This window comes from Rhinopithecus roxellana, chromosome 8 (assembly GCF_007565055.1).
Source record: "Rhinopithecus roxellana isolate Shanxi Qingling chromosome 8, ASM756505v1, whole genome shotgun sequence".
In the NCBI taxonomy this organism is placed as follows: Eukaryota; Metazoa; Chordata; class Mammalia; order Primates; family Cercopithecidae; genus Rhinopithecus; species Rhinopithecus roxellana.
This window is the reverse complement of record NC_044556.1, coordinates 90,554,220-90,571,584: the sequence shown is the minus strand read 5'-3', so window position 1 is coordinate 90,571,584 and position 17,365 is coordinate 90,554,220. Positions and strand designations below refer to the sequence as shown.

Here is a 17,365-nt window from a genome sequence, read left to right as displayed (position 1 = left end):
AACAAGTAGACAGGAATGAGTAAGGGATAAAGCATATGAACAACCTCAACATAATTGACATGGAATATTATACTGAATCACTGATGACTACTTGTATCCTGTTTAGTACACATGGAACATTTATAATTTACTAGTGTATAGACATGCAGTTGATTTTTTTTTTTTTTAATATGGACCTTGTATCCTGTAACTGTTGTAAATCCACTTTTAGGACACAGTTTTTGTGTATGGTTCCCTGTTAGATTTCCACCTCCTATGTTATTTAACTTTTATTTCCTGTCTTTACCAGTTTTATGGTCACCAAAGGGAAAATTACCTTGTGCACATGTACCCTAGAACTTAAAGTAAAAAAAAAAAAAGTCTCCAAAGTTTGGCAGAAACCATCAGAGTGAAAACCAGCTATGATGCCTGCTTATCTGTTAGTATTCTTAGATGCACTTAATTTTGATGCTATGCCAGTTTCTTTCATCTCACTCAGAAATGTGTTTAAATGGTTAACAGTTTCTCACATTTATGATATATAGGAAGGTAATTCAATGTATCTGATCTTCCATACTGCCAGAAATTGAAAGTTTTGTTTTTTCATATGAATATTAGTCTTAACTTGTCTACTTAAAAAAGTGTTATTTTCTTTGGGATAATTTGGAATTTACAGATTAAACGAGAATTGAAGTCCAGTTGTCTTTAGATTACAATAGGATTTGTAAGTTCAGAGAAGAGAGATGGCCAGTTTTATAAACTTTTTACTTATTTCTTACATTCCTTACTAGATTTTTTTGGTAGCTGTTGATGGGATATTTTCTACTATGTTTTTTTCTTTTTCTTGAAAAATATGAAAGGTATTTATTTATATATATCCTACTTTATTAATATTAATTACCTTTTGTTACCAGTTAACCTTAACAAATTACCTTGTTGCTAGTAGTTTCCTGTTTATACTTTTTTAGTTATACAATTGTATCTTCTACCAAAAATGATTAAATTTGGAGTCTGTACATTGACAATTTCCCTATTAGCTTTCTTAACTCCTTGAGTTTTGATTTTCAGCTTTAACTCTCTTTGTAATTGCTCTTACCTGTGCATTAATTTTGTTCTGCAGTGTAGTTTCTCCATTTTCTTTTCTCTCCGTCTAACCCTATTCTGTTCATCCTTAGATTTCAGGAATTCTTTAAAATATCTAATCAGCTGATGTTACTCTTATTACTTTCCAGTGTTGTTATGGTTTATTTCGACAGCTTGTATTGTCTGTGATCTCATGAGCTTGAAGGTGGGAGGGAAGTAAATGAGGGTCCCTAGTTTGCCATCTCAAAACAGGCTCTATTTAGACTATTTAAATACTAACTTAGAAAGAAAACATCAACAAAAGTCAATTATCCTGGCTGTTATTCTTCAGTAATTGAATATTTCTTGGCTGGTCTTCGTAGCTGAGGTTCTTTATACTACTTCAGTGTTTCCATCCTTTGAGAACTCCATATCCTCCCTGTTTCTACCTCTACATGTCATTGATGCAAGTCTTCATTCCTTGTACCATAGATCCTGGAAGTTTTGATACTTTCCATCTATGGGCTGTGATGTAATGCTGTTTGAGCTGTGCAAGGAGGTGAGGTTCAAACCTCTTCTCTTTGCTTCTGCGTTTTAACTAGTATACTAGAGGTAGATCAGGTTCAAAATTGTCAGATTTTCTGTTAAAAGGGATCAAGACTTAAACCTGGAGCCAAACTGGAGATTTCCAGTTATTTTCTCCTAAATGCAAAGTTGAGTTCTGACTTGGAATCTCAGAGTAGACTCCAAGTATATGTATCCAGCTAGCTGACTTGAGGTTTCCAGCCAGCCTTACAAACCAATTGGGTAGTTGAACAGAGAACAATATTGAAATATGGGCATCCAGGCCAATTGCTAGAGGACAAATCTTGAGTCCTAATCCATTTAAGTTTATTACAAGGACAGAAGTGAAGTGAAAGGGAATTACTCATTTTTGTTTTTCAACATTTGCCTCTTGAATCAAGAGAGAGGGTGGAGCCTCTCTTGCTTGTGAGGCAGGGTGTTTCCACATACTCATAACTTGAACTCTAGGAAGAAAAAGATAGCAGGATACATTTTACAGAAAAGGGAAGTAGAGCAGAGTGCTTTGCCCAAGCACTCATCTCCTTTGATACAGTTCCTTCAGATACTTTGAAATAACTAATGCATTATATTTAAGGCCAATATTACTAGTCATTGTGTTTTCAAGGAAATCAGAGGTATTCCCTGCTTCACTAAATGTATTTGTCATTACCTGTTGCTTCTTTAAAATTATCCCATATTTGGAAATCAGTGAAAGAATTGTGGCAGAAAGAAGTCACTGAAGGAACTGAATATAACAATAAAGTCAGGAGATGAATGAGTTTATGAAAATGGGAATAAAGATATAAAATACTTTTATTTTTCTAATGGGGAGATGAGAACACCTATACAATTTCTTCCTAGTATTTATACTTAAAACTATTAAATTCCTTATTTATGTGTTTAATGTTTGTGTTCACCAATAAAGTGTAATCTCTGTGAGGTCAGGGAGTGAATTTCTCTTACTTGTTTTATTCCCTACTTAGAACAGTGCTTTTAAATGTAATTTTTTTTTTTATCAAGGGCTAAAAACATAGGAAAATGGAGTTCTTTTTTTCTTTCATGCTTCCCTCTTTTGACTAATGAAAATAATACTTACTAATCATCTACTGTAATCCAGTAATTTACATGCCCTTGAGTAGGGTCGCAGTTTAATCAGCAAAAGGGAGAGAGGTACACAGGGTTGATACCCACTTCTGTAAATTGAGGGATATTTTCCCAATTTTATTTCTATTCACAGGTAACAAAATTGATGTAGTTTTATAAACATTAATATAATGAACTTTTCTTACCAAATATTTTGTCTTTTTCCCATGTATTGAAATATTTCTTTGTAAATCTGATTTCTTATGGCTCCATAAAAGTCCATTATGTGGATATTTGATAATTTACTTAACTATTTCCTTATTGTTAAGCTAGAATGTGAGCTCCATGAATATAAAGATTTTTTTCCCTCTGTTAGCTCATTGCAGTTTCCCAGTACCTACAACAGTGTCTAGTGCATAGTAGGTACTCAATATGTATTTGCAGCATGAGTGAAAGAATGTGCTCTATTTTTTGCCACATTATAAATGCCTTATAAAACGTTTTTGTACCTAATGCTTTCACTGCACTTCAAATGATTTTCTAAGAATAAATTTCTGGACGAGGACTTGCCAGTTGAAAAGACATAGAAAAGGTTGTATGATTTCAGATTAGTTTTCTAATCCAAAATAATGTTATCTGTGGCTGTTTTTCTTTACACTTTAATTTTATAAATTTTCTATAACATTAGGATCAAAATAGTAATTTTTTTTTTCTTTTAAGTGCATTTCTATTTATTCAGAGAGCAGTGAGCAGTCTTCTAACTGGAATATAAGGTTTTTGTTGGTGGTGAAAGATGAGGCTTGAAAGGTCACAGCTGGGTGCAGTGGCCCACACCTCTAATCCCAGGACTTTGGGAGGCCGAAGTGGGTGGATCACCTGAAGTCAGGAGTTCGAGACCAGCCTAGCCAATATGATGAAATCCCATCTCTACTAAAAATACAAAATTAGCCAGGCGTGGTGGCACACACCTATAATCCCAGCTACTTGGGAGGCTGAGGCAGGAGAATTGCTTGAACCTGAGAGGCAGAGGTTGCAGTGAGCTGAGACTGCACCATTGCACTCCAGTCTGGGCAACAAGAGCAAAAATTTTTCTCAAAAAAAAGAAACATCATCTGGGCAAAGCAGTGAATGGCTTGGTATGCTATGCTAAGGACCTTTATTCTGCCGGAATCGGAGTCCTGTAAACTATTAATAAGCCGAATACAAAAACTTCATAAAGTAAATAAAAACAAAAATACAAAAAAGCAGAGTATAGATGCCACCTGTCTTTTGAAAGGGTTATGTCCCAGTGAACCCACTGTAAGTTAAAAATAAGTCTTGAAGATGCATTTGATATACCTAACCATCATAGCCTACCTACCATAGCCTATCCTACCTTAAATTTGCTCAGAACATTTGTACAGTGTAGAGTATCGGTTGTTTGCTCTCGTGAGTGTGTGAGAGCTGTGGCTCGCTGCAACTGACCAGCATCCTAAAAGAGTCTCATATGGCTTTCTATTGAATATATGTTGTTTTTGCACCATCTGTAAAGGCGAAACATTGAAAAATCTTAAGTTGAACCATTGTAAGTTGGAGACCTTCTGTAGTGGTATAGTTAGAACTCTTCTAGAAAGGTAATAGTGATAGTGCTGAGGAAGGATTGGATAGAGAAGGGGACAAAGGGAGGTGCTGGATTTCTCACTCTGTAGTCTCCACATCTCACCAGTCACCAACTTTTATATCCTCAGTATTTCTTCAGTTTCTTCCTCTTTTTCTTAGTTAGATCCTCTCACCTCAATTACTGCTATAACTTTCCAATGTCTTTCCCTGCCTTAAAACCATTCTCCACAGAGCTGCTATAGTGATCTAGCTAAAACTGTCTACACAGAGTGGTTCCCTTGTTACCTGTATTTTTAAGGTTCTAGTTTGTTAACATGACATACAAGCTTCTCTCCTCTTTGGACCCTTCAGCACCATTTCTTGCTACTCCCTATTGTGTTCTTTATGTTCCTAGGAAAGAAAACTGCTTAATTTCCTGCGTATCTTCTCCCCCACACATATTTCCTGCCTCTGTGCCTTGCTTATGCTGTCCCTACTTCCCAAACTATCCCCTGTCCTCAGTCACATCCATTTCAGTCCCCTTTTTCTGGAATTCACTATGTAAGACTCAGGTGTCAGACACTTCATTTAAAAAACTTTTAACATACATATTCACATACTATACACTTTCCTCCTCTACTCTCACTTTGGGGTCAAGGATGTGTCGTCTTTACTATTTATAGGACACTGATTTTTACCCCTCCTTTCCCTGTAGTACTGTTATGGTACTGTCTGTGTACTACTGTTTAGGTGTGTTTTCCCACACTGGACTGTGAGAATTTTGGAGGCAAGAACTTGTGGGGGCCAAGAGTCCCCACAATAACCCTTGTTATTGATCCAACCTTTGGCTCTCTGAAAGTTTGCTGAAAAATTAACTTACAAAAGGCAGATTAATAGGAGAAAAGGCATATAAATTTATTTAACATGTATCCATGGGCACCTGTATGAGGAAGACCCCAAAATACAGGGGAAATTGCCCATTTTTATGCTTAGGTTCAATGAAGTATAGACAGCTGTGTAGAAATGTGATTGGAGAAGAAAAAGGGTATGATCTAATGCTAACAGACTGAGTGGGGAAACCCAGCAAGGCCTGTCTATCTAAAGTCTTCTTGGACTCTCTGTGCAGCATTCCTTCCTTCCAGGTATGGGGCAGGATCCTCTCTGGAATGGGGGTCTGTTGACCTGCAATGAAACAGGTAAAATCTGACAGTTTTTTGTTGTTGTTGTTTCTTTGTTTCAGACAGTCTTGCTGTGTCCCCCAGGCTGGAGTGCAGTGGTGTGATCTTGGCTCACTGCAACCTCAGCCTCCTGGGTTCAAGCCATTCTCATGCCTCAGCCTCCCGAGTAGCTGGGACTACAGGTGCCTGCCTAATTTTTTTGTAGTTTTAGTAGAGACGGGGTTTCATCAGGTTGGCCAGGCTGATCTTGAACTCTTAACTTTAAGTGATCTGCCCTCCTCAGCCTCCCAAAGTGCCGGGATTACAGGCATGAGCCACCGTGCCCAGCCATTTTTCTTAGGACAGGGTCTCATTCTGTTACCCAGGCTGGAGTGCAGTGGTGCCATCACAGCTCACTGCAGTCTTGATCAAGCTCCCATCTCAGCACAGGCATGCACCACTATCCCTGGCTAATTAATTTTTTTTTTTTTTTTTGTAGAGATAGGGTCTTCCTGTGTTGCCTTGGCTGGTCTTGAACTCCTGGGCTCAAGTAATCTTCCCTCTTCAGCCTCCCATAGTGCTGAGATTATAAGCATGAGCCACATTGCCTGGCAATAATTTCTTTGTCGCCAGTTTTTATACCGAAAGGCTGAGGGAAAACTAGAGTAATATTTTTAGGTTTTATGGCTGGCTTTGAGGAAAGGGAAGTTCTAGTTTCTAAGACCTAGAGAAGAGGGATTCTAGTTTCTTTGGCTTACCTTGAGGGAGAATGGGATTGAGAGACAGAGCAGGAGAAGGTCAAAGAAAAACTTCTGTGTCTAATGCTGCTGAGTCCTTCATTTTGGAGTATTGTTTTCTGAGCCCAACAAACTTTTTATTCAGCTTTGTGTTCTCAGCAGTTAGCATAATGTATAGCATATAGTAATGTGTTTTTAAAAAAAGAGCCTATTATCATTTTTCAGTTGAAATAATGAGTCCTTGAATTAGGTCAGTGGTAGTGGGAAAGGAGGGTAGGTGGGAGAAACAGATTCAAAAAAGGCAACTTTGAATGTTAATGATAAGTTAAAGGTATGTAATTTATAGATAATGAGATTTGCACTTGAGTGAGTTTGGTATACAGATTTTTGACTTCTTAAATTTAACATTTGCTGAACATGCTAGAGAGATGACCAGTAGGCAACTAGAAATAAGGGCATAGATAGTAAGAGATAGGGATTTAGGAGTTGCCAGCATATTGGTATTAACTGAGGCTTTGGAATAGATAATATAGGTCAGGAAGGAGAGGAGATGTAAAAAAGGTGGAGTAGAGATCCTTGGGGAAAAATATTTAACAGGTTACAGCAAAAGAAAAATTGGAGGAGTGTATTAATTGTCAGCAGTGTCCAGTAATGAAGAAAGGGAAAAGCAGGTGAGAATTGAGAACAATTTATTTGGAAATTAGAAAGTTGTTATTGAACTTTGAAAGAATAATTTCTGTCTAGTAGAGTTAAATTGAAATTAGTTTGAAATAGGTGTTTGAAAGAGGTTGAGAAGCAAACAAATGATGAGCAAGTGGAAAAAGCAAGCATGTACTACTCTTTCAAAATGTGCTATTTGGAGAAATGTGTTGTGGAAAGGGATGTGGTATCAGTTCCTTGAGGAAAAGGTAAAATGGGAGTGACATTTTTGTTTGTATTTTTGTTCTTGGATGGGGAATGGTCTTGGAAAAGTTTTTCAATTGATATACAGGAGAAAGGGGGATTCAAAGCAGGAGAGAAATTTTTAATGGAATAAGGACAGGAAGGGAAGGAAGGAAGGAAGGAGAGGGTCTGGGATCAAGGATCTCAAGTGATACTGTTAGACCTGAAAAGTAGTAGGGTTCAAAAGGAAAAGAGGTATGGAAGCACAAAAACGTTTAGAGTTGGCATGAGGGAATGTAAAAAATCTGTTATCTATAAAGTAGGCAACCAGGTCATTAATTGCTGGTGAAGAGTAGATAGGACAGGAGTGGGATAGTTTGTAGTGGCAGGGTGGTACAGGACATTTTGGAAGACTGGTAAAGTTCTGTTGAGAGTGACAGAATTAATGTCAGGACTGCAGGTAGATTTGAGGGCTCAGCTGAGATTGAGCTATGGAAATAAAAAACAATAAAAAGACTTAAAGAATATATATATTCATATATATGTAATATATATATTCCTTACATATATATCTTTATATATATCCTTATTTTATATATATCCATATATGTTTATATACATATATAAAAAATATAAAACATGACTTTTTTTCATTAAAGAGACTGAAAAAAAAAGACAGGGAATTGAAAAATTACTTGTAGTTGCTCATTAGGATATGTAAGGCAGTTAGTTAAGGACAGCCACATTTGCTCTACTGTCCTGATGCTTGGAAGAATTAAAGAATGGGGTACAGGGCTCGGGAGTTGGTGGCAGCAGATAGCAGTCCAGCAGTCAGTCAAGTCCTGCCTGGTCATAGGTCTGTGCCATTTAAACCTCCAGGATCAAGTCAGAGCACTTGACGCATGACTGATAATATTGGGGATTTAGTGTGAGGTGTCTTTTTAAATTTTTTTTTTTTGTTATGTTCTTGCTCTATGTGTGTATTGATTAAAATATGTGAAATAAAAGCAACAGTTTGCTGATAATTAACTGTTATTTCAAAACAATTAATTTTGTATAGAAAGGTAGTATTGGCCGGATTATGAGCTTTACTGCTTATTCATTCCTGATGAAAATATGTCTGCTGGGCTTACATATCCTGTAGTGTTTATGAACTAGTAGGTTTAGAAATGAAGAGACCCTAGAGAGATAATCATTTCCTCCAAGATGTTTTGTCTTCTACCAGGAATTTTTCAATAGATATATAGGCCCCGTGGATAGGCTAACCTCTGCATGAATATTTGATAGGACGTTTCTGTCAGTTATGCTCTTTCTTTAAAAAAAAAAAAAAACAAACAAAACCATGAAAATAAATGCATCATTTATGTAACTCTTATAATAAATGCATAAATCGTGGGAAACAGTAAGATACAATTGAAATTCAGCAGCTCAGTGAGTTATGAACCTTCTCTCTACAACTCAATTGTGTTAGTTACTGCTTAACTTAACGCTGGGTTTTCCTTTTTGCTTTCAGGAAAACCTTTAACTTACGCCCTGGGTGTTGCCTGTCAACAGTTTCCTGGTGGCTCACCGCTTCTGCCTGCTCCAGCCTTGCTCCGGCAGCTTCAAGGCTTCTGGGCTTCAGAGCTTGTTGTGAAAGCTTGCTGCTTTGGCCTGCTACCCCTGCTTCAGGTGTCAAAAGCTTTTAATTAGCTTGCTTCCTCTAATTACTATAACTAGGCCCTTACGTGTCTGCATAGTCCAGTTCTAGGGTCTGAAGGGCGAATTACCTTTAACCATTCATTCTTCTTTAAAAAGTCTTTTACTCTGGCTCTCCTGGCATTCATGGGGGAGTAAGAAGTTATATTGCATGATTCACCTTTGATGGTGCTAGTCTTCAGTCTGTAGGGGCAAACTGGTATGGGCATACTGTATTTTATAGCCAGTGTTTGTTCTGATTGGTTGATGCCCGTGCTGTCCCAATTTTGAAGTATTTTGACTATTGCTACTGAATATATAAATTGTGTCTCTATAGAAAGGATATCTCTAGCTGGTTTAATAAACTCTTTGTAGTGTTTTTAGTTTGCTTATTAAAGATAATAGTTATTCTCTCCCCCATTTTTAATAAATATTTTGAACACAAATTGGTCACTCAGAACAGTTTTGAAAAACGCAAATACAGCGATTTCTACACATTTTGTAATGATGACCATTAACATGTGTCAATAGGTATCAAAATTACAGGTCTGATGAATGGGAAGAACTCCTCAGTACCTATAGAACTATTCAGTACTTAGAGTAGTAAAGTATACTAGCTCTCTTATCAGATAGCCAGGTACATATTCTGGTTCTATTACTTACTCATTTTGTCACTATGAGTAAGTTAATTAACTTCTCCAAACATTAGTTTACTAATTTAAGTGGGGATTATAGAATCTGCTTTAGATTGGTATAAGGATTAAATGGGGGGTAATATATGTAATATGCTTAGCCCAGTGCTAGGCACAGAATAAGCTTTCTATAAATAAGAGTTATTTTTTGTTATTTTATTATTATTAATCATAAATGATAGTAGATGATATGTGGGGGAAATTAAAAGGTGAAAAAGACAGTAAGTAGTGAACAGCAATAGACAAAAGATAATAAAGGCCAAGTTGTGAAGTCAGGACTTCGATGCCTGTTAAGAGAACAGAATGAGCTGGAATAAGCTGATAGATGTTTAATAAATCACAAAATACACAGTTGTATCTCTTTTGTCATAATACCTTATTTTTGAGTTTTAGTGTCAGTGTAGTTGTATACTTGCAGCTGAGAATATTGATGCCGTAAACTTTGCATGTATATACACCCACAGATTCCCAGTCATTCATCATTAATTCAGCTAATGTTTATTGAGTACCTACAGATTCCCAATTACTAGGTGTGTACTAGTGAACAAATAGGAAAAAAAATCCCTGCCCTCATTAGCTTATGTTGTAGTGAATGAAGCAAACAATGAACAAAATACATAAATAGAATACATAGTTCATAATGATAACAACTAATGGGAAAGGGAAGCAAAGAAATGGGTTAGAAAGTGTCAAGGGGTAAAGTGACATTTCATTGAAGGAGTGAAAGAGAAAGCTGTGTGGCTTTGTGGGGCTAGAATATTCCAGGGCTAGGGATGAACAAGTACAAAGGCTAGTTTGGATTGAGCAAGGTGATCATTATAGCTGGAGCAGAGTGAACCAGGGGGAGAGTAGCGTGAAGTCAGGGAAGGTGGAGGGCCAGAACATGTTGGCCCCATAAGACGTAGAGGGATTTTGGCTTTTCCTTGGAGAGAGATGGGAAACCATTGGAAGCTGTGGAGCAGAGGAGTGTCGTGATCTGAGCTACATTTCAAGAGGATCTACTGTAGCTTCAGTGTTGAGGATAGATAGTGGGATGAGAGGACAGAAGTAGAGAGGTCAGGTAGGACAATCCAGGCAAGATTTTCTTTTGTTTGTTTGTTTTTTGAGACAGTCTCACTCCAGCCCGGGCAGAAGTACAGTGGCACGATCTCAGCTCACCACAACCTCCGTGTCCTGGGTTCGAGCAGTTCTCCTGCCTCAGCTTCCCTAGTAGCTGGGACTGCAGGCGCCCACCACCACACCTGGCCAATTTTTGTGTTTTTAGTAGAGATGGGGTTTCACTATGTTGGCCAGACTGGTCTCAAACTCCTGACCTCAGGTGATCCACCCACCTTGGCCTCCCATAGTGCTGGGATTACAGACATGAGCCATGGCGCCCGGCCTCAGGCAAGATATAATGGTAGCTTGGAATGGGTTGGAACAGAGGAGGTATGGTGAATGAATTCTTGCTATATGCGGGAAGACTAGATTTATAGAAGTCCATGGCAACTGTTTCTGTTTTCTACAACCTGTAACTTAAGAATGAACATAAAATTCTGTAATTGCAATTTGTAACTAGTTTGTAGCTTCAAATGACTAAAAAACACTAGCTTCTGTAGTGTTTACAGAGATAATTCTTGAATTATTATTATTACAGGTTTTCTAACATCATGTTTTTACTATGAAGTCTTTCAAGATATTGCTAATGTTTTAAAAAATATGTCTGTTCTGTGTTAAACTATAGTCTTGCAGTTCATACTAAATGTACTTTTGATTTTGATCAAGCTAAACAAGAAAGGACATTTTAACATACTACACTCTTATATGTTAGCTATGGTTCTTGAAAATACAGGACCTGAGGTTAGAGTTCTAAGAAAATCCTCCTCTTCTTGATTTTTAGCTACTGAAATGAATATGAATATGACTTGCAGTGTTAAAGGAGAAAAGCAAGATCAGTTTGATTTTATTTTATTACTTTGTAAACTTCATATTCTTTTCTCATCATTTACCAATTCGATAATTCAAGAATATTTCCTGAACTGACATTTATTTCACCACACTCACCTTATTCCAGAAAATATTTTAGGTAGCTCATGAAACTGTTATAAGATAGCTTTGAAAATGTTTTCCACCCTGCAGCAGCATGGCATTCCTGATGACCACACGCAAGCTAAAATGTAGCTTCATTTTAGCCCTGATCAGTTACACCACAATACCTCGATAATTAGCGGTCATTTCATGACCAGGATGTGATGTAGTATCCCATACTACTTCATTCCATGCTTCAGATTTTATGTGTTTTATATAGAAAATGTAGAAAAGCAAGTAGAAATTGCATCACCTAGAAATACCTGATTTTTTGATTCTTCTGTTAATATACATAAAGCATTTATGGTACATGTTTTATGTGTGTGTGTGTGTATATGTAGAGAGAGAGAGAAAAAAGTCACAGTGTACACACTTTAATAAACTTATTTGTTTATACTGTGAACTGTTCCCTATTAACATTCCTCAGTAATTTTTTAAAGTGTATGAGTAATTTTCTGTCATACTGTGAGATATCACATTTAGTCAAATTGATCATTTAGAATATTTAAGTTCATTTCAATATTTTACTATTGAAAACCACACTGGTGAATATTGTGGCTTAGTTTTTATTTGTATGTAGATATATTCAGTTGAGGGTATTTCTATCCATATTTCTATGTAAATATATTTTTCATAAGTCTAAAATTATAGAAAGTTAGAAATTAAAGAGATGGAAGGGTTTTTATTTTGGTAGTTAAGGAAACTGAAGAAATTGAGAGTTGTATTCTTTGCCACATATTAGAGGTAGAGTTGGCAGTGAAGAGATTGAGCTATAACATGCTTAGTGTAATGCCTGGCAGATAATCATAGCTAATACTTATTGAATGCTTACTAAGCGCCAGACCCTTGAAAAACTTGAAAATATTTTTCACTGTGCAGCAGCATGGCAGCACTGATGACTGCACAGGTGTGTAGAATGGGTCTCATTTTGGCCCTGATCAGTTACACCACAATACCTCAATAATTAGTGGTCAATAATCCCAAGTAGAAGGATTATACTTGTATTAATTTTTAAAATCTTTACCACAATGATGTAAGTATTGTTATTAACCCTGTTATCATGACAAGGACACTGAAGTATTGAAAAGTTAAGTTTTTTGCTGAGAGTTGTGCAGCTAATCACAAAACTAGGATTCAAACCCCAGTAGTCTGGCTTCAGAATCCATGCTATCGCCACACCCCAAAACAGCCACAATAAATGCTAGCTAAGTGTTTGAGTGTTCAGTAAATATTAGGCATCATCATCATTCCTACTGCACAGTTGTATATTCCAGAGGTTGTTTTGGTTCCAATATTTTTGGATTTTAGAAAGATAATTTAGTTAGTATACTCTTCTTTATGTAACATTCCCATTGGGGTTTGGAGCAGCACTTCATAAACAGATAAATTGACATTTCTTCAATGAAGCATGTTTGTTTTTATACTAAGTGAGATTAAAAAGCAAGAATATTAATAGCCTGATGTCACTACATGCTGCCAAATGAGTTATGAAAACCTTTTGTCTTTTAGAATTGCAGATAAGGGATTATGGACCTATGTAAAACTCTTACCATAGTGCCTGGCATTTAGAACACACTCCTCCTCCTACTAGATTTATACTAGTAGTATTGGGTGGGTATTACTTCTACCGCTACTTTTGTTAGTAGTTATCATCAGGTACATACTTATAGAAAACTGGTGAATTGTAGAGTACTGCTAGTACTTTTCTCGCATTGTGACCTTAGGAGGGGAAGACACCTAAGTTTTGGAGTCTTTCAGCTATTCTTCCCTCAATCAGAATAAGAGGGTGTAAGTATTAGCGTTCTGTGTGTTTTCCCTGCCCTAAATTTAATCTTGTATAGCTTAGTGCTCCTGTCTGTCTGTCCATGTGTACTCCCAATTGTGCAGGGTTTGATTTTTGAGTCTAAGCAGTAGCTCAGGTGGTGTGTTCACCCTTTCAGAGATCTTAGTGAAACAATGTTTCAAGTTTTTCCTTATTCTTTATTACAGACCTTTTTAAGTATGATTCCATTTTGAGAACAATTTAATTGACCCATCATTTCTCCAGATATGACTGAAGACTAAAGTGATTGTGTTTGAAATTGAGATACTTCCTTTTCTTTCTCACCATTTTAATTGATGAAAAACTATAATCAGTCATTATATATAACCACTTATAACAATTACCAAGAAATACTTAGTATTCATACACTTACTGTAATTATATGGTCATGTTATTTTTATTGCAGTCTGATCCAAATATAAATTTATTAAATAACCTTGATATGCATATTTGCTTTTTTTTTTTTTTTTTTTTTTTGGCTCTTGAGTTTAAACTTATACTCTATTTTTGGAAATATCCCATTGAACAGCAGTTTGAAGATCTGCTGTATGTAGTTTGACCTCCCTTTCTGCATATTAGGGTAGCATTTCTCTTCCTCCCCACCCACCCCCAGTAACTGGAAGCATCCTTGTTCAACCTTTGTTTTCTTCTTTTGTAGGCTGGCCTCTGGCCTATGGCAAATCCAGTGGGCTGGAAGTGCCCTTATAGATTATCTGGTTAAGCTGAAGCAGAGAGATGGAAATAGAAATGTAATCAATTTGTTGAGAGTGAGAAAGGGATTTTATTTATTGTATTTGATAGTTTTTGATTCACAATTGAAATGTAAAATACAGAAATAAATGTTTATTGAGGGATCTGGCCAGCAACCCACAATGCAATGGGGCTCTCTCTTTGTTCCCAGGCGGATCGGCAGGTCAAGAAATAATAGACACACACAAGATAGTGAAAGCTGGGTCCAAGGGGGTCACTGCCTTCTAGTCCCGCGATGCTGCCAATGCACTGGATATACCAGCATTTATTCTTAAGTTTAGTCAGGGCAGGGGTAGGTTAGTGAGGGATTTAGGGTCATTTGATTATGAGGTGAGATGGTCACATGGGGATGAAGTAATTCTTTAACATAACATCTGTATGCAGAAGTACAGTATACGGAGATAGGGATTTACAATATAGTGTGTGCATCAGTAATTTCTAACAGAGCCTTAAAACAGAAACACAGTCTTTCCATAACCTATGATTAGCAAGATATTAATCAGTAGTAACAATTGTAGCAAAAGCTGGTTACCAACAATCCATAGAAACAGGATGTGAAGCTAGACAACCTGTTAGATCAGAAATTCTCAGAAAGGAGTATGCCTTAACCCTAAAGAGGCCTAGAAGAGCCATGGCAAGATGAGGGCGTTTATAGCCCTGTCTTATCCATATGGACAGGCACACCCCCATGCATCTGTTTATAGGCTCTCCACAAAGGTCTCATTCTATTCCCAGAGCTATGAACATCTGCTTTTCTGGGATAGGAATCTTGGTGATGTGAAACCTCCCTGACTGCACGTCCATTCATAGGCTCTCTGCAGGGGGAAGCACATCATGCGCTCTTGGCTCATTCTGGCAGTCCAACCTGGCATTGTCTTTACACAATCCTGCATGCAGTTTTGTATTTACAATAATCAGGAGCATTTCATCTTTTATTCCATAGCAATAGTTTCAGGGGGTCTCCCTACAAATGTTCCTTTTTTTACTTTTTGGAAGGAATGTGTAAAGTTTAGTTTTTGTAAAATTGTCAGTTTTAATTGCTCTCTATGCGTATGTATATGTGTGTATGTGGTTTGGGGGTTATGGTATAGTATGTAGTTTGGGGGTTATGGTATAGTATGTAAGAGTATGTGATAAGAAAAATAGGATCGTTTTCAGTTTATTTCATATTGTTTGATCCTCACAGAACATTTTGTTTTGGCAGCTGGCCTTCCTTGTAACATGGTGTTGGAATTTTGCATGCATTATTTAATAAGCTCTAGTTCTTTCCTGTTGAACATTTTGTTCAGTTTCTTAGTGATAGTAGATATTGAGTTTAAATTCCAGGGCAGAAAACTTGGAAAGGGGGATATAATGTATAATTACCAACTAATACAGTGTTCCCAAATACCAACTAATAAAGTATTCACAAATACAGTTGTTAGTTTGGCCCATGTTCACTAACTTTTTCATCTGACAACATTATTTAATTTAGGATCTTAGCATTTGAACTACATTGACATAATTGATAATTGGTATTTATTTTTTTTTTTACAGAGAGGAAAAAGGAAAATGGATGACTGAAAAAATTGTCATTCTTTTAAAATTTATATTTCCTATATCTTTTCTAGGTTGCCGTAGTAAAACTAAAAAATGCAGATAAAGTATTTGCCATGAAAATATTGAATAAATGGGAAATGCTGAAAAGAGCTGAGGTAAGAGTCTTATGTATTGGAATATATAAATATTTTAGAAATATTTTTCAGGAACTATAAAATTACATAGAGCTCATTAAATATTACTTGGTAACATTTTGTCTGTGGTGACATTCTTTAAGGCATAAAAGACAAATTCAACACAATTGTGATATAATTGTGATAAAGGTTACAATCCATATGCTAATTTAATATTAGTGGAATACTAAATGGAAACCCTTGTAATGTGGGGCTTATGCAGCTATATTTAAAGGACGTCTGCAAACTACTTTCTTTTATAGAAAGACATTTTGTAGTGGCTGATTTCTAACGTGACATAACTTGTTTATATTATTCTGTATTTATCTGTATTCTGCTACAAGCAAAAGTCAGCAGGAGTTTTGAACATACCCTCTGGAAATTTTGTTTAATGCTGATTATGCAGTCACTTCGTATTTTGTTTTATATTACAGGAGGTGTAGTAAAATTTAGTAGTGCAAGAACTGCCTGCATTTTTATGTAGATTTGAGGGAAGGATTGGCTGGAGTGATGTTAAAAATATCCAGCAGCTAGTATGGCCTGGTCAGAACTGATGTCACACATAGATTTGGGGTGGAGTTCTTGGGGGTCCACTGCTGTGCTGTATCATGGGGAAGGGTTGAATGGGGTAGGCATTCTGGGGCTTCAGGGAAGCAGAACTTAACTGATGTAGAATTCTGTCAGTATTTTATTTTATTTTTTTCCTTTGGTCACTTGCTATGTACCTTTTTTTTCCCCCATGTATCTTTTTTTTTTTTTATTATACTTTAAGTTCTAGGGTACATGTGCATAACGTGCAGGTTTGTTACATATGTATACTTGTGCCATGTTGGTGTGCTGCACCCATCAACTCGTCAGCACCCATCAATTTGTCATTTATATCAGGTATAACTCCCAATGCAATCCCTCCCCCCTCCCCCCTCCCCATGATAGGCCCCGATGTGTGATGTTCCCCTTCCCGAGTCCAAGTGATGTCATTGTTCAGTTCCCACCTATGAGTGAGAACATGCGGTGTTTGGTTTTCTGTTTTTGTGATAGTTTGCTAAGAATGATGGTTTCCAGCTGCATCCATGTCCCTACAAAGGACGCAAACTCATCCTTTTTTATGGCTGCATAATATTCCATTGTGTATATGTGCCACATTTTCTTAATCCAGTCTGTCACAGATGGACATTTGGGTTGATTCCAAGTCTTTGCTATTTAACTGATAAAAAGTGATACTGATGAGCAGGCTGAGTAATAACGCTGGAAGTTGGTAAGATTAGTAAGAAAATAACAGGAAATTCGCCCTTAGAGATCTTTATCTGTCAGTACTTGTAGCAACCCAAAGATGAACAAACGTATAGGGAAAAGCAAAAAGGGTTCCCATGATGACAGATGTGGTGGCAGTGAAAGTAAATACTTCATTATTTATTTCTTTGGAGAAATTTGAAAACACAAAGAAGAAACTAATAATCACTTTTGTTCTGTTACCCAGAATTAATAACATTTTGGCCAAGTTTTTGGTTTTAGTTTTTTTTTAAACTAAACAAAAAAAAGAAAACAAACAAAAACCCTTAGAAGTGAAGCACAAATATATTCTTTGTAAAACAAATAATAGCAT

At 36.6% G+C, this 17,365-nt stretch overlaps 1 protein-coding gene across 8 annotated transcripts in view; it reads left to right on the top strand.

Moving 5' to 3' along the window:
- Positions 1-17,365, top strand: part of CDC42BPA (CDC42 binding protein kinase alpha) — a 329,925-nt gene that overhangs the window by 91,196 nt on the left and 221,364 nt on the right. For all 8 annotated transcript variants that reach the window (XM_010381838.2, XM_010381864.2, XM_010381872.2 and 5 more), the window contains exon 3: positions 15,661-15,744. In XM_010381838.2, the coding sequence (XP_010380140.1) occupies positions 15,661-15,744 (84 nt within the window). The remainder of the gene's footprint in view (positions 1-15,660; positions 15,745-17,365) is intronic.